Source organism: Saccostrea cucullata, unplaced genomic scaffold (assembly GCF_032062105.1).
Source record: "Saccostrea cucullata isolate Sc308-1 unplaced genomic scaffold, CSIRO_AGI_Scuc_v1 ctg5775, whole genome shotgun sequence".
Lineage (NCBI taxonomy): Eukaryota > Metazoa > Mollusca > Bivalvia > Ostreida > Ostreidae > Saccostrea > Saccostrea cuccullata.
In genome coordinates this window covers 2,082-27,046 of record NW_026940863.1, presented here as the reverse complement: position 1 = coordinate 27,046, position 24,965 = coordinate 2,082, and the positions used below count along the sequence as shown (strand labels likewise).

The window sequence follows — 24,965 nt, the reverse complement described above, 5'->3', positions numbered from 1 at the left end:
AATATAGTAATATTCAAAAATTATATACAATATTTTGATATGAATTGACTTAATAATCTGAAGATTTACTCATTTTCATTTGTATATTTAAAAAAGCCATGATATTAACTTTCATTCATGAACATAATAAAAAGAGTAAACCAATATTAAGATGGTGATGTGCAAATATTGTAAAAATATTAAAATATGAAGGTCTATTAATGGTTGCCAGTCTACAAAAGACATCAAGGGACGGTGCTTCAGGAAATGCACAAATTCTAGTCTAATATCTAAAATGAATAAAAGGTTGCATTCCCTCTTATGTCTAAAGTAGATAGGCAAAAAAAGCTCAATTATAATTTAAAAAGTAACAATGTAGTAATGGACTTTTACGAGGAGCGCTGACTTTTACAGTTGACGCTAACTTTTACACTAAGGCTATGTACGGTAGCTCTTTTATGATATTAATATTTAGCTCAACATTGAATTAAACGTAAATAATGGGTTATTTCAATGCACATATAAGTTGTCCTCGAAGAAAACGACAACCACCCTACTCTTAACTCCCAATCTTCACATGTTAGTGCCCCTAATACCAAACCTATGACTACTAGAAAGGTTTTCTTATGCATTATCAATTCTGTACTTCCGTACATGATACAAGTTTAAATGTCCAAGTAAATCGTCAACTGTAGAAGTCAGTGCTTCTCGTAAAATTCCACTACTCAACATCATATATGTACAATAATTTTATATGGATTGACTTATTTATCTTAAGTTTGACACATTCACTTGTAAAAAGCCATATTAGCTTCTCATTAATGAGCAGAATAAAAAGATTAAACCAATTTTACCATGGTGGTGTGCAAATATTGTAAATATATTATAAGAAGAAGGTCTATAAATGGTTGCCAGTCTACAAAAGACATCAAGGGACGATGCTTCAGGAAATGCATGGATTCTAGTCAAATATCTAAAACGAATAAAAGGTTGCATTCCTCCTCATGTCTAATGTAGATAGGCAAAAGGAGCACAACAATAATTTTTAAAAAGTAACAATGTATACGTAGTAATATTCAAATATCATATGCAATATTTTGAAATTAGTGCATTTAAAGAGGAAATGTATTTCATCCTCCATCTCATTTAAATCACATTTTGAACATAATTGCATGTGTGCTGGGATACCATGAAACCTTCCAACTTCAATCTGTAAATGGTGTGAAGATATTCGAAATCTACTCAGGCATCTCCTCAACTTAAAATTTTTGATGGTATCAAGAAAAATTTTCAAAACCAAATTGATCTTTAATTTTAACATAAGGACGTAGTTTAGCTGCCCAAATTGTCATGCCATAAATTTATGTAAGTTTTCTTCAGGATTGTATATTTACAATCTTTCTTCAAGTTATATAAACATCCCTTAAGATCTGGTATGTTTTCTAGGATGAAGTGTTTAATTAAACTAAGTCTAAAGTAAGTGTATCTCCTTTGATTATTCATTGAATAAATAAACTTTTTCTTCAGTATCACAAGGGTTCTAAATCAGAGCCAATGTTGGACAAGGATGCTGTTCTTCATCAGCGGATGCAGGCAAAAGTCATAGTGAAGGATGCTAGATATCCTGTTGACAGCATGGAGACACTGTGGGACTTGGTCATACAGCACCATTCTGATCAGCTACCAGATCTCATTAAGCTGACCATGATATCCCTTGTTCTACCTCTTCACACGGCTGGCAGCAAAATATCATTGTCAATAAACTAAGAAATAGACTGTCACCAGTTTTAAGTGAAAAACTTCTGAAAATTCGCCTTGAGGGGAATGGAAATAAGTCTCATGACTTCCAAAGATCTTTACAATCTTTTCACAAATGTTGAATGTATTATATATGATATGTCATTTTTTTTTTCAAAATGGCCCTTGAGAATAATTAGATGGCCCAATAATTTTGAAATTGGCACATTAAAATTGTTAATAGTGGGGACATAGTCCCATTGAAAATTTTGGCCTTCCTAATCATGGAGTAAACGGCAAATATTATCACCAGCGCTGTGTGCATGATTGTACAAATATTATCACCTATTTACCAGGGAAAAAATTATGCAAAAATTTTTGACAATATACGCGGTTCAGATTTGCAAGTAACGCATCCGCGTGATAGCAGGGCACAAAAATGTACCGCTGCAGGGTTTTAGGTATTTTACATTTTTACTTCTGTCAAATATCCTTATCCTCATTGTACCTATTTGTCCCCCGCTTGAAAAGTGGGGGGGGGGGGCTCAACTAGGATATATGTATAAGTAGTCCCGGTAAAAATATTTTCATACGCCAAATTTGAATTATAATGCGCCTTGCTTTATGATCGGATTCATGCGCCAAATTCGAATTAATGCACGATGTTGGATAATAAATAAAGAAAATTAGAAGAAGTTTTCCAGCATAAGACGGATTGACAGGTCGACAAGTTGACAGGTCGACGGGTTGACAGGTCGACGGGTTGACAAGTCGACTGGTTGACAGGTCGACGGGTTGACAGGTCCACGGGTAGACAGGTCCACGGATTGACAAGTCGACTGGTTGACGGGTAGACAGGTGGACGGGTTGACAGGTGGACGGGTTGAAAGGTGGATGGGTAGACAGGTGGACTGGTTGACAGGTCGGCGGGTTGACAAGTAGATGGGTCGGAAGGTAGACAGGTCGACTGGTTGACCTCTACATTGGATAGAGGAATAGCCCTAATCTATCATGTTCGATAACTAACCCTAATCTCTCAGGTGGGCTTTTGAACTAACCCTAATCTCTCAGGTGGGTTCTGGAACTAACCCTAGAACTAACCCTAATCTCTCAGGTGGATTCAAGAACTAACCTTAATCTCTCAAGTGGGTTCAAAACTAACCTTAATCTCTCAGGAGGTTCTAGTACTAAACCTAATCTCTCAGCCTGGTTTGAATACTAACCCTTATCTCTCAAGTGAATTTGAAAACTAACCCTTATATTTCAGATGGGTTTGAAAATTAATAAGAGTTGTCAACTGTCGACCTTTGTGATGACATTGTAGGTTAACCAATAAGAGGTGTCAACTGTCGACCTGTCGACCTTTGTGGTGACATTGTTGATTAGTAAGAGGTGTCAACTGTCGACCCTTTTAATGTCAATGTAGGTTTAATGTGGAATTGTGAAACTTTTTTTGTAAAGGGGACTTCTTATGGACTATTTTTAAAAGGATTTATTTGAAGTAATAAGGCAAAATATTCCCACTATCTACTATAAAAGGAACTATTTCTTATCAAATTTTAAATTTGAAAGATGTTAATCGGTTTTATGGAACTACTTATCCGTATACCCTAGTTGAACCAGTGGGGGGTATTAATTTGGGTCTGTCTGTCCGTCCGTCATTCTGTCTGTCTGTAACTTTCGTTTCCGCGCGATATCTGGAGAACCCTTTGAGTTTTTGCAATGACATTTTACTTAACACCTCCCTGTGGCATAAGAAGACCCCTATTGATTTTAAGGTCAAAAGGTCAAAGTTCAAGAACCTAAAATGATACATTCTCTCTGTATGAAACACTTTCCTTTCCGGGCGATATTTCAAGAAGTTTTTGATTTTTTGCAATGTAATTGTATACCAAAACTCCCTAGGACCTCTCTTACCCCTCTCAAAGTGTCCCTTTTGTTTTATTAGTATTTATTGTATTACATGTTATTTTTAGCACAGGGGCATGAGGAGAGTTATTACGTATAAAACAGGTTCTCTGAGGACTTTATATTCTTATTACATCTATTAAAACTAGTCTGTTTAATAAAGGTCAAACTAGACTTCATGCATTGTGTAAAATTTTGACAATATCTGTTTGGATGGCTAGGTTCGCTAATTGTCAATTAGAACACCGAGTTTACACAAACACGTTTATTCAATATGGCGCTAAAACTACAAGGTACAAATTCAGTCGTACATGAAAAGGTTACACATACACTAGATAGTTCGTACGATAACACATTTACTAAACATCTCCCCTCTAAAAGTTTATGACTAGGATTTCACAGAAAATGACTAGAATAAAACATAAGCTACAAATAAAACTCATATTGCATGCATTACTTGTTACATACAAATCAGATCATTATAACACAAAGAGTTCACAAATGTTCATTCGTAGTCTTTGAATCTTATGGGTTTGTGAACGACGCGTCCTGAACGTGTTACGGTTTTGGACTTCACAGAAGGAGATGTAACTTCCTGGCTAGGCGGCTCAGAGGGTGGCTCAACGTCAGATGAAACACTTGGTTTACTGTCGGTTAACGGATACGGCACATTTACGGTATGTGGCAATTCGGTGTTCACGTATCCAGTATGCTGCAAGTGCCTCCGATTTCTCCTCAACATTCCATGATCGGTTTCCACTAGGTATGATCGATTTTTGTAATTTGCGCTAGTGATTGTGCCACTATCTGTCCACTGTTTCTCTTTGTCGGTCTTGATGCGAACTTGGTCTCCGGGTCCAAGCGGGTGGAGTTTCCTAACCCCAAATCGGTTGTCATAATTATATTTCGAAGTTTCCTTCGTTCGTGCGTCCTGTCTCCTCACTTGGTCCAAGTCCGGCCACTTTGGTGCTAGTGAAGACGGTTTGACTGGAACAACGGTTCGAATCCTCCGTCCCATGATGAGTTCGGCTGGACTGACTCCTGTGGTTGAGATGGGTGTTGAACGGTACGCCATAAGCGCAACAAAGATGTCATCCTGCTGTAATATACGCTTCGCAGTCTTAACAGCGCTCTCCGCCTCACCGTTTGCTTGCGGGTAGTGAGGACTAGTGGTTGTATGCGCTAGCTGCGAACTTCTTGAAAGAGTCTGATGTAAACTGGGTGCCGTTGTCGGTTACCAATTCCTCTGGAATACCCCAACGAGCCAATATGTTCTTGAGTTTTCCAATTACGTGAGCACTAGTCAACGAATCCAGATACGCAATTTCCAGGTAACGAGAAAAATAATCTGTAACTACTAGGAAATGTCTACCCTGCAGCTCACACAGATCTGCGGCTATCTTTTGCCAAGGACGATCTGGAAGGACTGTAGTCTTCAAAGGTTCTCGGTTCTGTTTCGGTTGATGAACAAGACAAAATTCGCAGGACTTTATGGTACGCTCTATATCTGTTGATATTCCTGGCCACCATACAGCTCCTCGGGCGCGTTCTCGGCACTTGTTCAGACCTAAGTGTCCTGAATGTATGTCTTGCAATGTTTCTGGTCTAAGAGCCTCCGGAATAACAAATCGGTCTCTGTACATTAGAATTCCATTCCAGACAGACAGTTCGGATCTTGCGGAAACGTATGGTCGGATTTCTGCTTTCAGTGATCTCTCATGGTCTGGCCACCAGTTCTGAGTCTTCTTCAAAACTTCAGACAACTCTGGATCATCTGCTGTAGCTAATCGAATGCGCTCTAGCCGTTGGTCCGATATCGGAATATTCTGTATAACACAGTCGACATAGAGATTGACTTCCTCTTCTGTATCCTCAGCGTTTCCAGTTAGCGGGCTCCTAGAAAGAGTGTCGGGAACCACGAGATTTTTCCCTGGCACATGTTCTGTTACTGGATTAAATCTGCGTAAACGCATCAAAAGTCTCTGACATCTCACAGGTGTCCTGTCTAGAGCTTGAGTGTTAATGAGCGGAACGAGAGGTTTGTGATCAGTGATGAGCTTGAACGAATCGAGTCCGATGATGTAGCGCTCGAACTTCTCACAGGCCCATACAGATGCTAAACACTCCTTCTCGATCTGTGCATATTTGGTTTCTGCCGGTGACAGTGTCCTCGATGCAAACGCAATAGGTTTAAGTTGACCATCAAACTGCTGAAATATAGCGGCTCCTAGGCCATAACTGCTGGCATCTGCACTAATCACGACTGGCTTTGAAGAATTGTAGAAGGCTAATGCAGGTGTTTCTGTTAGCATATCCTTCACTCTTTTGAAGGCCTCTTCCTGGGGGTTGTCCCATATCCATACCGAGTCACTCTTCAAAAGATCAGTAAGGGGGTGCATAACCGTAGAAAGGTTAGGTAAAAATCGACCGAGATAATTCACCATTCCAAGAATTCTCTTAAGTTCAGTCACATTTGTTGGTGCAGCCAACTCACGTATTGCACGCACACGTTCTGGACATGGACTGATACCATCTGAACTAATCATGTGCCCAAAATATTCAATGCTCCGTTTCCTGAACTCGCATTTCTTCTTATTGAGTTTCAGACCAACTTCCTTGATACGGTCTAGCACGCGGTCCAGACGCTCGTCATGCTCCTCCACCGTACTCCCATATATGATGATATCGTCCATTATGGCGTCCGCTCCGTTAATATCTGCTAATATCTCTGACATACGACGCTGAAATATTTCAGGGGCTGACGTAATACCGAATGGAACCCGCTGAAAGCAGTACCGTCCAAACGGAGTTATGAAGGTAGTAAGGTGACAACTCTCTGGATCTAGAGGTATCTGGTGAAACCCACTACTAGCATCAAGTTTCGAAAAGACTGTAGCCTTGCACAGCTTTGGGGCAATGTCGTCCAAGTTGGGTAACATATAATGTTCACGTTTGACTGCCTGGTTTAGTTTCTTAAGGTCCACACACAACCGAACATCCCCGTTTTTCTTGAATGCTGTCACGATGGGTGCGCACCAATCTGTCGGTTCTGTGACTTTCGCAATGATTCCAGCGTTCTCCATGCGGTTTAGTTCGGCCTCGACCTTGGGCATCAATGGAAATGGAATCCTGCGAGCTGTTGTGACGCAATATGGTGTAGCTCCAGGCTTAAGCGTTATCTTGACGGGGGGCCCTTGACGCATCCATGTGTACCAAACACATCCCGAATTTCCTCGATTTTCATAACAAGTCCCATACGGTGTGCGACACTTCGACTGAGCAAATTAGAACCACTGTTAGAGTTCTTAAGCACATACACTCGAAAATGAAACTCATTGTTCTTGTGAAAAGTCTTAGCAACAAACATCCCTTTACACTCTACCGATCCTCCTGGGCTGTACAGCTGATTTGTTGAAGCCTGCAGTTTGGGCTTTACTGGCAATGAATTGTACGTCGCTTCAGTTATCACGGATGTGTCAGCACCAGTGTCGATCTTGAATGTAATGTACTTCCGACATATCTTCAGCTTTACTGTCCATGCGTCTGTATTGTCCGACTCGCTTAGGTCAATAGAACCCATGTAGAATGAATCAGGTGATGAACATGCACCTTGAACTTCCTCTAGGTGTTTGGGTTTACTTCGACAAACTATCTTAAAGTGTCCCTTTTTCCCGCAGTTTAGACATTTCTTCCCTGATGCCGGACAGTTTCCAAGATTGTGTTTCATATTACACTTGTCACAGTTATTGTAAACCCTTTCCTTAGCTTTAGGCTGTCTGCTGTAATTGTGTTTAGATTGTTGTCCATTTTGCTGCCTAAATCTCACTGCATCTAAGTTCTTAGATTGTAAGTCTTTAATCTGATGTTTCACTAACTCTGAATTACGTGCCATCTCGACGGCTTTCGTGAGTGTAAGTTCAGATTCAAGCTGTAGTTTCTCGCTAAGTTCTTTGTCGATAATGCCCACGACTAACCTGTCTCGGATTTGGTCGCTCTTATCTCTAAAATCACAGTGTGCAGCCAGTTCTTGTAAATTTCTGACGAATTCCTCAACTGACTCTCCCTGGCGCTGGCTCCGGATGTGGAATTTGGCGCGCTCATGAATCACGTTTTTCTTTGGAACGAAATACTTGTCAAAACTTTCAAGTACCTTCTTGAATTTCTTCTCGTCACCATTAGCGAGTGCGAAAGACTTGAATATTCCTTCTGCCTCTGGTCCCATGGCGTATATCAATGAACTTATCTGTATTTGTTCATCCTCGTCAGTCAGCTTCGTTGCGATCTGAAACCTCGTGAATCGTTGTTTCCATTCCGGCCATTCATTTGGCCTGGTAAAGGCGAAACACTCAGGTGGATTGAACTTCGGCATTTTTCTACTCTAGGAACACTTCTGACACCATGTTTGGATGGCTAGGTTCGCTAATTGTCAATTAGAACACCGAGTTTACACAAACACGTTTATTCAATATGGCGCTAAAACTACAAGGTACAAATTCAGTCGTACATGAAAAGGTTACACATACACTAGATAGTTCGTACGATAACACATTTACTAAACAATATCGAACGTGAAAATATACACATGTATGTGGCTTCATCTTTGCAAAGAATTAGTGTCAGTATAAACTAAAAAGCAGTCCCGTGGTCTAGTGGTATGGCTCTCGCTTCGTACCTCAGAGGGCTCGGGTTCGCATCTCGGTCGAACCAATTGTGTTTTTTTTCGAAATACTTGGGTTTTTTAAAAACTAAATGATAGTATTCAGCATGTGAAATGGAAAATGTATGAGGTCTGGCTTGTACAAACTCATAAAATCATCATTACAGTGTGATACATATTCCATATCAAAAGAATCATCTATACACATAATAAAGAATAAGGAATCAAATCTTTATAAATTAATATCCATATTGGCATATTTTATAAATTTTGTTTCAGTATACATGTATACATTTCATAAATCTACAAATTCAGTCAAGGGGATCCGGACCCCCCACCCCCCGAACTGCGCATGGTTGACTTTTTCCCTAAGCGGGGGACACAAATTCTCTGAATTAGCTTGTTTCTTTTCCCGAAGAGATTCGTCCTTTTAATTTTGCAGGAATGAAATTCGACTGAGCGCAGCCCCTTCCCCTCCAAAAAGAAATTATAATTTTTAAAAATTAGAATTCACAAACAGATTTGAATTTCACAAAACTATTGCCTTAAAATGCAATTTAAGATTCTGTATCAAAAAAGTAATTGAATGAAGATGTTCATCACATACAAAAATGGCTTAAATTATAAGTGATACTGGGATTAATTTGATCAGTAACGTTCTAGGATGATAGAACGAAGTCCACACAAACTTTTCTGGTTAAGATAAGGCAGGTTAAATGGCATGTTGGCCTTCTCGGTTTTGATTTTTGTACTGCTTCTACACAGTCCTGGTAAGATCAATATGTTATCATTTTTATTTTAGAAGAGTGACAATTCATTTATAATTAACTTTTGGGTGACTTCATGAGTAAGATGTTTCTGAAGGAAATATTATATGTGAAAGGATTTTAAAAAGATCACAGTTGGGAATTAATGTATTCACACTGTTTAAATTGTAACAACATCGGTAAAACATTATGAACAGTAAGCACGACAAAGAACGATAAGTAGAACTACTTGTCATCTTTCTTGATCGTTTTAAAGTGAAATGTTTTAAATTTTGAATTTACCAGGTAGCACGGCATGACAGAGGCATTCAAGATCATAATAAGAAGCATTATTTTTCAATAACATGGAATCAACACTAATGACATAATTAATGAAGTAGACGATAGCAATTTTGTTCGCCAACCGTAAAAATACAACCGTTTAATAATTTTTTTTTTTTTTTAGGGAAAGCTGAGGATGTGCTTCAAAAGCGTTTTTGTGAGCAACTTTACATTTTCTTACATTGTATTAAAAAAAGAAATAAACTATGATTTGTTTTCATATTCTTTTGTAAGTAATATTTTAGGTCAGTGTATTCCTTCTATTTTTGAGTGTTTTATGCAGACTTATGAAATGCTTGTATCGTTACCGTTTTGTAGTACTGAGATCATTTATTTCTTTTCTTATGTAGTTCCCCCTTTGTACCAAATGCATTTTTGGTCGCCTTGGAGTGGCTGTTCTTCTGCCTGTGGTCCCGGTGTTTATGTCAGGTACAGAGGATGTCGCATAGGATTCAAAGAAGTACCCGTATGTCCATATTATGGTCACGAGGAATGGCCGTGTTATGGTCATTATTGTTCTACAAGACATGGTAAATATAAAATAAATAAATACACTTTTGTTAATTTTGAGACTTTATGTTGAAAGTCAGTTTACCAGTCAAAAGAGGTAGAAGAGCCATGAAACTGTTGACCTTTTCTACTTCTGTCATATTTAATTAATAATTACTATTAAATTGAATCGTAAACTAGTTTAGATGAATATGGCTTACATTTTCTTTATTTATTATATGTGTATTTGAACAGAATCCAAACCATTAAACAATCATCAACATCAAACTAATGATAAGCGCACGACACATCGATATGTCACATCACCAAAAATATTCCCAACTCAAGTTACAGTAGATCAGCAACATCTTCCCATCAGTCACCAATTGGTACAAAATGGAATGGCAACACCATCGGTCCCTTCTCCGTCATTGCCGTCGCTCATGATCTCAAATCAGACGTCAGGTGGATTTGCTACACCGCCCCCACCAATTTCCTCAATGATAAATGGAAAACTAAAGCCGCAAAATGGAACAATAGCACAAAGTACCGGATTTCCTCTAATTTATCCTATAATAAACGGGAATTTGGGAGTTCATTACGGTAACATGTCTCCACTACCTTTGACATCAAGGAATCAAATTAAGCAGTTGACGCCACCCACACCCTCTTCACCTTTACCAGCAATAATTAATGGAAATCAAGTAATACAAATAACACCCTCTCAAATGACACCACCATCACCTACTCCAAAAAAAGTGGCTGTTACACTATTGTTTCCTTCCCAAGCACCAGCTCTGGTAAATAAAAGCACTGTCTGGCGAACAACGGTCCTACCAAAGTCGACTATTAAGCAATGGATAACTATTCCTCGAATAAAATAAATATGAATATAAGATTAAGTTATTTATTTTTTGACAAAGCACTTAGGATCATTTAGCAGTTAGGGATCTTTTTCGTGCAAGCACCTACTGCGACACGGGACCTCGGTTTATACAGTTTCATCCGAAGGACCGGTCTTCTCGTCCCGCAGTGAGATTCGAACCCGCAACATAAAATATTCTTCAAGTGAGCCCATAATTTTGTAAGAATATATTAATATGAAAGTATAAACTGCTACAGCTTTACGTCTTGAGAAAATATCCTACAAGCAGCATTTTTAGCAAGGATTTAATTTTGGCATTATTAGCAAGGGTGTTAAGATCGCTAAAATTGAATATCACTAAAAAATAATTGAATTTTACTTATAATAGCTTCTTAAATAAGCATTTTAAAAATCGCTAAAAGTACTTTTCGCTAAAAAAAAAATGGAATTTTTAAGGAGAAATCGCTTAATTTGCGTCTCGTTCAAATGTCTACTTATACTGTAAACATAAATGTGAATGAATATCAATCTTTGAAGAAAATTGTTTTATCAATGGCAATTCATAGCCTTACAAAGTTTAAGCATATTAAGGACATATGCAAGGTACCTTACCTTCTATTCTTAAGATTATTATGCCATAAGATGTTCATAGAGAAAAAAAAACAGCATGCATTACCACGGGTTTTTGTAAGATATCCTTTTATGAAAATTTTTGCATTATTAAAATAAAAAATATACAAAAAATACGAAACATAAATTCCAGATTTTTTTTTAGAGGAAGTGTACAAACCCAAATGTAGACATTAAAAATATTGCACACGTCTTTCTTTTAGTAGTACTCTTCTACTCCAGGGAAGAACCCAATAAAGTTCAAACGACGTTGCGAATGACCTTAATAAAATATTGCCTCAAATCCCTGCTATGCTTTCACATTCTGTATTGTTATACCCAAACTTTCTTTATAAACTTCCTAAAGAAAGTTTGGGTGCATCGTTGTTACTCATGTCCGTCCGTCTGTCCCTCTTTACTTCCTTAAACTCCCCCCTACATTTTACATAGTAGCCTAATCATCTTTTGGTAGATGGTTTGTGACCTGTATTTATATATAGCTAGAGGAGACTGGTTTTAAAATTGTGATACACAACCGAAATGTCTACCAGCCATATTTTCAGCACCATCCATTGTTTGGGAACGACAGTAGCTCGGATCCAGTTCAACTGCATTCATACACGAGATAATAAATTTACATTTATATTTTAATGGTCCTTCCAGTGATCTCACACTCTATAAATTCAAGAAGCCATTCAATACGTTTCCCATGGGCAACATATAGTATAACCACACCAAGCTGTTTCCAATTACTGGCGTCTGTCATCTCATCACACTAATAGTTTGGGCTTATTGGCTGACGTTGAATCTCCTGCACAATTTCATCTTTTATGAACTTCCTAATACAGAGGAGTACTTCATTTTGTTATGTTTTTGATACGTATGTCGCATTTTTTTCACAGGTCTTCATATGTTCGTCCAGCAGTTCGTCTCCGCAAGTTGCACAAAATGCGACTAGTTCTTTGGAATTTTCCATGTTTAAAAATTCTTATCTGCAAGTGTCATCATCTCGGTGGCCACGTAAAGATATACCTTGTCCGCCACAAAATATGAGTGATTCTGATTGACGATATGAATTTTCTGGGTTTTTTTTTTTCAATTCTTTCAGCTCTAGTGGATCTTATTGACCAGTCAATTCTTTGTCTTGGTTCAGTGTGTGTTTACACAAAAGCAGGTAATTGGGTCATTGATGATAAATGATATACACAGACGGCATGCTGTTTTAAATCATCACGTGCATCTTTCCAGTTAAAATATGGTTCTGTAATTAGTTTCTTGGGTCGTTTTTGAGACATGTTTGGAAAAAGCACGCAACTGAGACAAAATAACCCATCTTTCGATTCAGATTATGTAATAAAATCAAAGAGCTGCATGTTGCATCGTCTGTAAATAATGTCACTGCGTCTACTTTTATCCTTGTAAATGCGCGATGGAAATATGTAATCTGCAACTGGTTTTCTGTTTTGGACAAGGGAATACTTTATTTCATCGTAAGAAGATTTGAATCATTCAAGTATCTTGAAATGTCAGTAGCAAAACAATTTTGAAAGGACCGATTCGGTTCATTGCATTCTGAGGCTGATTATTAACAAGCACATTTGTTGATGGATGTTGATGACTTGATGCCAATAGCATCGTTGTAGTAGGATTCTCGCTAGTTGCTCATATTTCACAAGCTCTAGAGAGTTGAAAAAGGAAGTGTTTTCGCTGAAGGCTGAAGTGGATACGGGGTGATTTGTTGATGTCCTTCCAATAGACTCTGAAAGGTTGAAGCTGAACACGACTCGTAAATAGGCATACGCAATTTCGATAGCATTATCTTCAATACATCAATACTGGGGTATACTCGTCGCATTCGTTACACCTGGCTGCTTTGTTGTCACTGGTATCGGCGTGGAATGGCAACCCGTGTTCGTGCTGATTATCTTGCATTACCTTTGTTTATATTTTATTGCAGTTACGTTTATTTGTGTTGGTTATATACTGCACTGACCTTTACAACTATAATTGTAAATTTTTTTGGTATCTTACTTTCCTGCATTAGACGAAGTATTACGTTATTATTCTCGCTACCGAGTCCTGTGAAGCAAACGTCCGTCTACACTGGTGTCGACTGATTACACTGGACAGTGACTACGTCCTGCCCTATTTATAGGGGTCTGCAGAGTAGCGAAACTCGAGAACAAAAATGGCGGGCACATTACTTTTACGAATCGTGTTCAGCTTTAATGGACGTGAGGGACAGACGCCACTGAATCAGTTTCCTGTTGTGTAGATAATTCAAGAGACGAAAATTTCAGCTGTTCGTGTTTGTGCTGAAGAGTCATAATTATGAGATAATATTCATAGTCTAGGAAATGCAAGGTTTGTAAGAAAACCGATATTTAGCCATTAAATAAAATATGAGTCATGTCATACTTTGAAAATTTTAGGGAGGATGCGCCCCTTACGCCCCCCCCCCCCCTGCATTACGCCAAGTAATATTGAAAATTGGACAGACGGACGGACGCCGGACACCTTACCTTACTGGTCTCTGACCAGTAGAGGTAAAACCAATCTCAAAGTTTACTTAAGTTCTAACAAATTTTCAGTGTCATGACTTAACTATTATACCACATTGATTATGTTTACTACTGCAACGTAGTACCGCAGGTTCTTTAAGGCTGTTAATATTTTCTTTTATTTGTTTTCAGATATTTAGTAGAAATGAAATGAACCTTTCAAGGAATTAATTATCTTAAACTTTAAATTTTGCTCCTTTATAAATCTTTACTTCACATGTTTAACACATCAAATGTTTTACTGAGCAGTCATAAAAAAGCGATGTTTGATGTTGAAGTGAGATGTTGGCCTGTTGATGAGATATTGCTTACGTCACATAATGGGCGGCATCAGTTGAACTTTTTTTTTGCATTGATTTCGTTGGTGTTCATCAGTGATAGAATTGCCGAGTTTTTATTTCAGTTTACATGACGAAAGCCGGCATAAGATACATCAACTAGAAAACACAAGAGGCCCACGGGTCTTATAGGTCACCTGAGTATCATGTAACAACTTTCCAACAATTGAATTTGTATCGTGTTTTATTCCAGAGGCCTTGAAGAAGGCACCATTGCTTTTTAGGTCACCTGAGTAAACTCAGGTGACCTATTGCTATCTGTTTTCGTCCGGTGTCGTGCGTTGTCCGTTAACATTTGAACATTTTCAGCTTCTTCTCTGCAACCACTGAACCAATTTCAACCAAATTTGGCACAAAGCATCTATGGGTGAAGGGAAACAACCACTGAACCAATTTCAACCAAATTTGGCACAAAGCATCTATGGGTGAAGGGAAGCAAACATTGTGAATTTCATGATCCCTGACCCCTGGGGCCTGAGGGGTGGGGCCAAAACCACTAAAATTAATGCAATCTTTAAAAATCTTCTTCTTTACTCCTGGACATCAAGTAGTCAGTTTGCATGATTGTAACCAGCAATGAGTCCTCTACCAAAATTGTGAAATTCATGGCCCTTGGGTCAGGGGTTCTAGTGCTAGGGCGGGGTTAAATAAGTAGGTAGTGAAAATGCATTATTTCTTTGAAAATCTTCTTCTCTGCTCCTGGGTATTAAATATACCAACTAAGTACATAGTTATGATGAGCAAGAGTGCCTCTACCAAAATTGTGAATTTTATGGCCCCAGAGTCATGGGTTCTGGTTTTAGGGTGGGGCTGTATTGATTATATAGTGAAAATACATGAATTCTTTGAAAATCGTCTTCTCTGCTCCTGGGTATTAAATAAACTAACTAAGTACATAGTTATGATGAGCAGGAGTGCCTCACCCAAAATTGTCAATTTTATGGCCCCAAGGTCAGGGGTTCTTGTTTTAGGGTGGGGCTCTAATGATTATATAGTGAAATGCATGATTTCTTTTAACATCTTATCCTTTGCTCCTGGTTAATATGCTTATGATCTAATTACATATTTAAGGTCAGGATATATTTGCTCAGGGCTATATAATGAGTTGTGTACTGTTTCTTACAATATCTTGCATATCCAGTTAACAATTTACAGAATGTTTAACACATTTTCTCTAATTAGTGTCTTTGTGAAACATTCGTTATAATTTATATTTCGAAGTATTTGTCTCAAACATTCAGTATAATGTTTTAAAGTTTATGTCGAAACATTAAGTATAATGTTTCAAGTTTTTTGGGGAAGCATTTAGTGTAATGTTTCAAAGTTAATGTCGAGACTTTCAGTTTAATGTGTAAGTTTGTTTAGGAAACATACAGTATAAAGTTTCAAGTCTTTGTGGAAACATTCAGTAAAATGTTTTAAAGTTTTTGTAGAAACAATCAGTATATTGTTTCAAAGTTTATGTCTAAGTATTTATGTTTCAAATTTTTTGTAGAAATATTTAGTATCATGTTTCATGGTCATGCATTAGTGTTTGTGGAAACATTCAGTACAATATTTCAAAGTTTATGTTGAACAATAAGTATAATGTTTGAATTTTGTTTTGGAAACATTCAGTATAATGTTTCAAGTTTTGATGGAATCTAGCTGCAATAATGTAGCCCTTTCCGATTTTTTAATCTTATGTTTTCTGGAGAGGGCTACAATTCCATAGCATCTCCGTAATGGTGCAAAAAAAAATTTTTAATAGGAGCGACTGCAGGCAAAATAAATTATGTTTGCATTCAACTTACTTCTAATAAGACGAAATTTTTATTCACTGTCAACAACAGACCCCGTTAAATGCGAAAAACTTGTAAAATAACTCTGCATGTTTCCTGGTAGTTTACTTCAGCAGCCATGACAGTTCACGCTTGACGTAGTGAGACTTTCGCTTGAAATTTAGAACAACTGAATAAAGCAATTATCGGTGTTTATAAATGATTGTGCTGAATTTAATCACAAAAACATAGGTATGTAAAACCATTTTAAGTGTTACATGTATTTTTATGCAAGCAGCGATATTTAAGCTTAAAATATGGGAATTCCAAAAAGATCCGCTCCTATAGAACCTAAATTCTCATTGGCTGTCCCAAAATACAATCTATCAAGGTCAGTAAACATGGCGGATAAATTCGAGTTGTGATGTTGACATACTGGAAAAATAAGCGATATAGGTATCGTTCTGTATATTTTTGCATTGATTTACGTCTTGAATGTCTACTTATTTGGAGTCAAGGTAAGAAATGTTAATAAAATAGCCATTTACTGATAACTTGAGCCGAAATCCGTGCGGGAGCGAATCACACCCGCAGCTGCACCATTATTAAGATCCTAAGGAGTTGTAGCCCTCTCCCCCTCCCCCCCCCCAAAAAGGGAGAGGGCTACATTATTGCAGCTAGATGGAAACAAGTATGGGGTTTTAAAGTATTTGTGGAAACATTCAGTAAAATGTTTCAAAGTTTTTGTGAAAGATGCAGTATAATGTTTCAAAGTTTTGTGGAAGCATTCAGTATAATATTTCAAAGTTTTTGTGGAAACATTCAGTATAATGTTTCGAAGTGTGGTGGAAGCATTCAGTATAATATTTCAGTCTTTGTGGTAACATTCAGTATAATATACTGAAAGGAAAAAAAAACGCACAAGAACATGATATGGGAAAATTTTCTGACTATGTGACCGAAAATTATGAAAATTGGTCAGTTGTTTATTTTGGTTACTTTGCACTAAAATCACTTGTCAAAACTACTCAACCATGAAATGTATGGCATCACGTAGGGGAAATGATAAATAGTCAAAAACACGTGCATGTTAATGATGATAATTTTGTAATAAAATTTTGTAGTACCATACTATGCATTAGAATAATAGACATCGTTTTTGCATATTTGCAGTCAGTATAAATTTCTTGCAATCGTGGTATGGCTGGCGGAATCTACTGTGGGTTTAGTAATTGAATTCAATATTGCATAAGTGAATAAAAAGGCAAAAACATGCTGATGTACAGATTGTTTTCAACCAAAGAAAAGTGTTTTTTGGTTGTCAGAGAGTGAAATTAAAATGTTTCCAACCAACCATGACGGTGACGTTGGCGCATACCAGCGTCACAACAAGATAGGGCTTTTCATCACGCCACCTCGGTTATTGTCAAGGCATTATCACCGAAACGAAACTGATATTTATACAGCAGACAAACATACTCACTTTTTTCACCCTAAACTGACAGAAACTCTCCGCTCTAATTTGGGCCGCGAGCTTGGCCAGCTTACGTCAATTTTACTCTCAAACGCGCACGTACGCGTCGTTTGCGTAATGTTTTTTTAGCAAGTTTACACTGGAAAAATGTAGCTAATATTTGTCAATACTTTTTTACAAACATTCACAAGTACCAAACCTGCTGGGTTCTGTATATTCTATCCTAAATCAAAAATTCGCGGGATTCGATTGAGCGGGGGGATTTGTTGACTTTGGAATAACACAGCTAATCTCAGCTATTAAGACTACCGTCGGGAGGGATGACTAATAATGCTATGAAAAAAAAAATGCTCTGGTGAACTCAATGCACAGGAAAATCAAGTTTGTTAATGATGCGAAAGGGAGATTATGAGAATTTTTAGTTTTATTTTTTGAGGGTGTCACCATATTGATATCAGTATCTCAGGAACTATCACTCAAAATCGCACAAAATTTTGGTAACTTGTTGATTAAAGATGAATTAAAATGTATGATAAAAATGCTGAAAAACATATTTAAAAAAAATAATTGTTTTAATTTAACTCTGAAGTTTAATATGCGTTTCTTAATCCTTTCAGTATATTTCAAAGTTTTGTGGAAACATTCAGTATAATGTTTCTAGTCTTGGTGGAAACATTCAGTATAATGTTTCAAAGTTTTGTGGAAGCATTTTCAGTTTTACAAACCCTCCGCTCAAGGTTTTGAATTTTTAGAAAAAATAAAACAATTTTTTTCTTTCGACGTCAAATTTGAATTGGGATCGAGATTTCAAATTTACGAACTCGCACTTCTGGTTTTACGGTGAAATGGCGGGTAAATAAAGCTGAGAAGATAGCTTGATTTAGTGTAAAATTCATCGATTAAAGTGCCATTCAAAACGTTTCACCCCTTCAAAGGACAAATAAAATGCTGACGACTTTGTTGCACAATATCATGCTGGTGAGATAATTATGTATTCGTTTCAAAAGTAACTGTCTGTAAATTATTTTCCTCCCCCAGCTTTTAAACTGACCGTGGTAGCTATTGCATATTGCCAGCGACATTGTTTAGGTCTCTGTTATAGCTTACAGTCTAAGCATCATTCTTCAGAAAAGGGTTGCTTATGCATCAGAAGTAATGAATATAATGAATAAAACTATGGAAGTTAAGTCCATTTGAGGAAGAAATAAACAATAACCTGAAGAAAAAAAAATCAACTATTAAAAGGCAAGAATATACAAATATATACAGGCATTTTGTTTCATTTGTATCAGCGAGAAAAATTATTTTACACTTAATGAAAAAATGTTAACCCTCCTCCCCAATACTCCCTGTCTGTTTTATGATAGGAATTATAATTTTAGGGATCAAGTAAATTTTAGAACAATGTCTACACATTCACCTAACATATTAAAACAAGATGTGTTTGTGAAACACTATGCGCCCGGCATCAACAAAGTTCGAAAAAGCTCTTTATTTTTAGTATATAGGTCACAGTCAAGGTCACAAGGTCATTGACCTTGGTGTTGTTTGTTAGAACTTAATTAGTGGGGTATGCATACTAAATATGAAGTCCCTATATCCTATGGTTCAAAAGTTATGGCAAAAAGTGGAAAAAGCTATTTTAAGCATAAAGGTCACAGTCAAGGTCACATGGTCATTGACCTTGGTGTTGTTTGTAAGAACTTTATTAGTGGAGTATGCATACTAAATATGAAGTCCCTATCTCCTATGGTTCAAAAGTTATGGCAAAAAGTGGAAAAAGCTATTTTTAGCATAAAGGTCACAGTTAAGGTCACATGGTCATTGACCTTGGTGTTTTTGAAAGAACTTTATTAGTGGAGTATGCATACTAAATATGAAGTTCCTATCTCCTATGGTTCAAAAGTTATGGCAAAAAGTGGAAAAAGCTATTTTTAGCATATAGGTCACAGTCAAGGTCACAAGGTCATTGACCTTGATGTCATTTGAAGGAACTTTATTAGTGGAGTATGCATACCAAATATGAAGTCTCTATCTCTTATGGTTCAAAAGTTATGACAAACAGTTGAAAAACCTATTTTTAGCATATAGGTCACAGTCAAGGTCACAAGGTCATTGACCTTGATGTCATTTGAAAGAACTTTATTAGAAAAGTATGCATACCAAATATGAAGTCTCTATCTCTTACGGTTCAAAAGTTTTGGCGAAGGTTCAAGTTGACAACAGACAGACAGACAAACAGACAGGACAAAAACAATATGCGCCCCGAAAAAATTCGGGCGCATAAAAATGAAGATATATTGAAAGACTTTTATAGAATTGATTTTTTAAAATATGTTTTGATCAACATCACAAAATTTATATAACTGGCCCAAACTGGCAGATGATGAAATAAGCAATTAAATGTTAGATACTTTCCTATTTGTAAGCATTATGTGTCCAGTGGTAAGGAGTGTTAGGATAGCATAAAAAAAGAATGTACAAATGTTAATACATGTAATTGATTTATCCAAAAAAAAAATTATTTCCTTCTCCTTTGGGACTTATTTATTCTCATGTTCATAACTAAACCTAAACATAAAAAAAAATGCTGGCCTTATAATGAAGAAAGGGGCCTCTTTCAAAATAGATAATTTCAGGGCCGCTGGGTCAGGGGTACCAGGGGGGTACTTTGACTAAAAATAAATTAATGCTTTGAAATCTGCCCTTTGATAAGCAATGGTGCCTCTTGTAAAATTTGTGAATTTCATGGCTTTTGGATTAAAACACGAACTAAATTCAATCGCTGACCTAAAAGGCCCGTGGGCCTTTTGTTATAATTATACACTTACCACGCTTACTCTGGTTACTTAATACCCAGAGGTAAATCAGCGTTTCAAAGACAAAATGCATTTCCACTGTATAACCAGTTGTGCACCCCACCCTACAGGAACCAGAGACCCTGGGGCCACATATTTCAAAATTTTATCATAAATTTTATTTTATCATAAACGGTTGATTAATACCAAAGAGCTTTCAAATAATTCATTTATTTTCAAACTATGTAACCACCACCCTAACACCAGAACCCCTGACCATGGGACCATTAAATTCACAAGTGTGGAAGAGGCATCCTTCATAATTATAACTATGTACATAGTTCATCGGTTTAATACCCAGGAGCAAAAAAAAATTTTTTAAGGAATTCCTGCATTTCCACTGTATAAAATTAATAGCCTTATTCAATATGACTATATATTGGCTAGTTTATGAAGTACCGAGGAGCACAGAAGAATTTTAAAGAATAAATGTATTTTCACTATATAATCTCCACCCTAACACCACAACCCCAAACCCAGGGGCCATAAAATAATTAACAATTTAGGAAGAAGCACTCTTTCTCATCATAACTATTAGTTTGATAAATACCCAAGAGCAGAGAAGATTTTTTAAAAATTAGTGTATTTTCACTATAAAATCAAAAGAATCCCCCCTTACATCAAAACCCCTGACCCAGGAGAAGAGGAGATTTTTGAAGAATTAATGCATTTATTAATATCCAGGGGCAAAGAACAAGATTTGAAGAATTAATGTACTTTCACTATATAATCAAAACAGCCCCCCTTACACCAATACTCCCGACCAAGGGGTCATGAAATTCACAAATTTGAAAGAGCCTTTCTTGCTCATTATAACCTTATACTAATGTACTGTAAAAGTTGTTATTTACACTGGTTGTTAAGTACGCGTTTGTGACTGTCAAACATTACGCGTGGGTGGAAAAATACGCGGTCGCACAAGTTACCGTGAGAAAATTATTCGGTCATGGTTACTACCATTAAGTTGTTCCCCTTTGAAAAGGTCAAGTAGTTTACACACATGAATTTGAAAAATATACATATAATTCCAAACAAAACAGAAAAGAATTTATACTGGTCATTGATTGGTGCATGTTCCTTGGATTGCTAATTATAAATATATGTGAAGTGTGAACAACTGGCATACGCTGTATCGTAATTATTTACGCAAGTTCAAACTTAAAAGATCTGTGTCTGAATGAAGAAATCCTGTCCCAAGGGGCCATGAAATTCACAATTTTCGAAGAGGCACTCTTGGCCATCATAACTATGTATTTGGCTAGTTAGTTTACTACCAAGACCAGAGAAGATTTTCAAAGAAATAATGCAAGTTAATTATATGATGTATATATACCCTGAGGCTCCCAAACACCAGAACCCCTGACCAAGGGGGCATGAATTTCACAATTTTGGAAGAGGATTCAATGTTGATTACAATAATTCAAACAGTTTGAGTACTTGATCTCCAGGAGTAAAGAAGAAGATTATTAAAAATCGAATTAATTTTAGTGTTTTTGGCGCCACTCAAAAGGCCAGGGGGGAAGCAGGGAACCATGAAATAAATTCACAATTATTGTCACCCATAGATGCTGTATACCGAATTTGGTTGAAATTGGTTCCAGAGAAAAAGCTAGAAATGTTCAAAAGTTTACGAGCGACTGAAGACGTACGACGACGGACGGAAACAGATAGCAATAGGTTACCAGAGTTAACTTTGTTGACCTTAAAATGAAAATGATGTTCTCGGGCAAAATGCATTTTGGTGACTCTCGGACCAAACTGTTCGCCATCGGTCTGATTGTCTTCGAACCCAATCAACTAATTCATGTACAATGCTATGTCAGCTGAATTGAAACTCACTGATTCTGTGATTTGACTGTACATATGTATATAATTCTTTTGTCAATTCTGGGCTTCCGTTTAATACGAAATTTCAGTATCCAATTTACATTATATAACTTAACTTCATTAAGACGAAATATCAACTTTTATATAAATATGGAAGGGAATTACCGCCAAAAGTCTATGTATCTTGCTTTTATTCTTATTCTGCCTACTTCTTTATGCTTTGTTATTGTTGTAATTATATGTCACTTTATTGTTTTCGTATTCGTCTTTATTACATTACACTTGAGCTTTTATCGTTCTTTATATTGTCCTTACTTCTATGTTGCTTTATTCTTGTGGATACATTCTACTTTCTTTTAATTTGATACTGTTTTTTAAATAAACTATCTCTATTATCTCGATTACGAACGTAAATTCAATCATGTAAACAATGCCGCCTAGCGTTATAATGCGGCACTAAATTCAATGAAGACGAATGTAAGTTGTCCGAATTTAGTGCCGCATTATAACGCTAGGTGGCAGGGTGTTCGCTATACGAGTGTTGGTAAAAATAGGTAAGCAAACCCGGACCGGGGTTATTAAAGATTTTTTCAATTTTCTGCCTTAATACTTTATCAATCGAACTTAAATTTTCAAATGATGTTTGTTATAAGTTCAGGTATGTACCCGATAATGCCATTCCCTCGGAAGATGGCAAGATTTCCCCTGGAAGACTGACTACATAGTGATGCTTCCTTCGGAAGACTATTCAGTGAGACTTCCCCCGGGGAGTTTCAATATATAGCTAGTCTTCCGTGGGAAATCTAGCTGTATATAGCAATTCGTCCCCCTTCATAGCAACCCCTCCCCCGAATATTTTTTTAAATCGTAAAACAATGTTTATATGTTAACGTTTTCAATTTTATAAGAAAAGTTATACGTCCTACATAAATAAATGTTTAAATGAAACCATTTTAATAGTGGTTAATGAGCTTAAGGTCTTACGCAAGGAAATAGCCAATCAAAATGAACTTAGTTTAATAATTTAATCATTTTAACCATTTAGTTTAACATAGATAACCTTCACGAGTACAAATGGATAATGAATTCCGCCCCCCCCCCCCCCCCCCCCCCCGGATGCCCCTCCACTCGGGTGCAATCGCCCGCGTGGCACTGTGGTTACGGCGTCTGCTCTCTGGTCACGAAACACAGTAGTAAGGAGTCAATCAATACGTCGTGGGTTCGAATCCCACTATGGGACGTGGAGTTCGGTCCTTCGGATGAGATCTAGAGCGTATTATCCGAGGTCCCGTATCGCAGTAGGTGCTGGCCCGATAAAAGATCCCCCACTGCCCAATGGCTATAAGTGCCGAGTATATAGGACAAATTTGCAGCTACCCAACGGCAAGAGGTGGCTTCTCCATTTGAGTTAAAAATTCTCAAATTTAAAGGGACGTTATACAATCATACCCCCAAGTCTCAATATATATACTGACTTCCGTCTGTACGACATCCTATGGGGTAAGTTTCACCGGTAGAGGGGAGGATGCCACGAAACATTTTCCTAAACGTAACATACTTTTTACTACTGGAAAAGTTCAGCGAAAGGCTTGTTGCCCCCATCCCTTACACTTTTTGTTGCAGTACTAATCACATGCTAATACAATGTAGTCAATTCATATATTAAAGTAGTTAAATGTACTTAGTGGCATATGTACATATGAGTTATATTTGGTACTGAAAAAAAGTTGACAACCCCCCCCCCACCACCAAATATAGAATTTTCAAGTTTTAAGATATTTTAACTCTCCTGAGTCCTGGCTGATGTATAATACGGTGCGTACTAAAAAATATTTCTTTTCTTTATTAAAAAGTGCTATTTCAATATAAAATATTAATGTATGAAAAAAGACTGGGGAGTTTCTAGTATGCCTAAGGTGTTGCCTTGTTCCAACTTTGCCTACCAATAACACTCCTCACTCCTTTGCAAAGCCCCGTCCCTAGAATCACACACATGAGCAATTACTATCTGTCGTGAAATAAAGTTCAGTTCAGTGGAACCAGTGACGGATTTAAGGAGGGGGTGCATCCGGCGCCCCCACCCCCTAAAATTGTCAAAGTTAACATAAATCACAGTTTCGTCTAGAAAATGTAAATATGCCTACTTGGTAGACCTCATTTTTACCCTACAAAATATCTAGAACCCAGGAGCTTCCGGGGGTTCGCCCCCTGAGCCCCCACCAGGGCTTTGGCCCTTGACCTACTGGGAGCCTCAAGGCGGCCTCCAGACCCCTTGCCTTCTTTTGGCGCCCCTCTAACTTCAATTCCTAGATCCAAGCCTGGGAATGTCCTGAAAAACAACTCAATTTATAAATTTATAAAGGGGCATCTAGTATCAAAATATTTAACATTTTTATGTCAATTAAACTGTTTAACGGGAATTCAATTATCCAACAAATAACTTTAGTAGAGTGATATTTTTTCAGGCGAGAGAACTGTGACGTAGCATCGGTTTTGAAAATTCAAGCTATCCGCTGAAAACAACTTGACAAGCAAAAAAAAAAAAAAACAAAAAACAAACAAAAAAACAAAAAACAAAAAAACCAAGGAAATTGTCCAAACTTGAAAATACTTAGGCGTCGATCGGAACCGCAGAGAGAGGGGGCCCCCACTTTTTCCCAAAGTTAGACTTAGTATAGACATTGAACATTACTGCGTAGGTTTAGCCCCCCCCCCCCCCCCACACACACTTTCCATGGACTCGATGCAGCATAGGTTTTAAATGTGGAAAGTGGTGGTGTTTTGAAAAAAAGAAATTGGCACTGAAATTTGAACA

General features: G+C 37.2%; 2 protein-coding genes across 2 annotated transcripts; one reads left to right on the top strand and one right to left on the bottom strand.

Moving 5' to 3' along the window:
* Positions 1-4,790: 4,790 nt before the first annotated feature.
* On the bottom strand, positions 4,791-6,737 carry LOC134256479 (uncharacterized protein K02A2.6-like). The gene has a single exon (XM_062739118.1). The coding sequence runs from the start codon at positions 6,735-6,737 to the stop codon at positions 4,791-4,793; it is 1,947 nt and encodes a 648-aa protein (XP_062595102.1).
* Positions 6,738-8,091: 1,354 nt separating this feature from the next.
* On the top strand, positions 8,092-10,742 carry LOC134256482 (uncharacterized). The gene is made up of 4 exons (XM_062739121.1): positions 8,092-8,110; positions 9,494-9,526; positions 9,720-9,899; positions 10,114-10,742. The coding sequence occupies exons 1-4, from the start codon at positions 8,092-8,094 to the stop codon at positions 10,740-10,742; spliced, it is 861 nt and encodes a 286-aa protein (XP_062595105.1).
* The last annotated feature ends 14,223 nt before the right edge of the window (positions 10,743-24,965 follow it).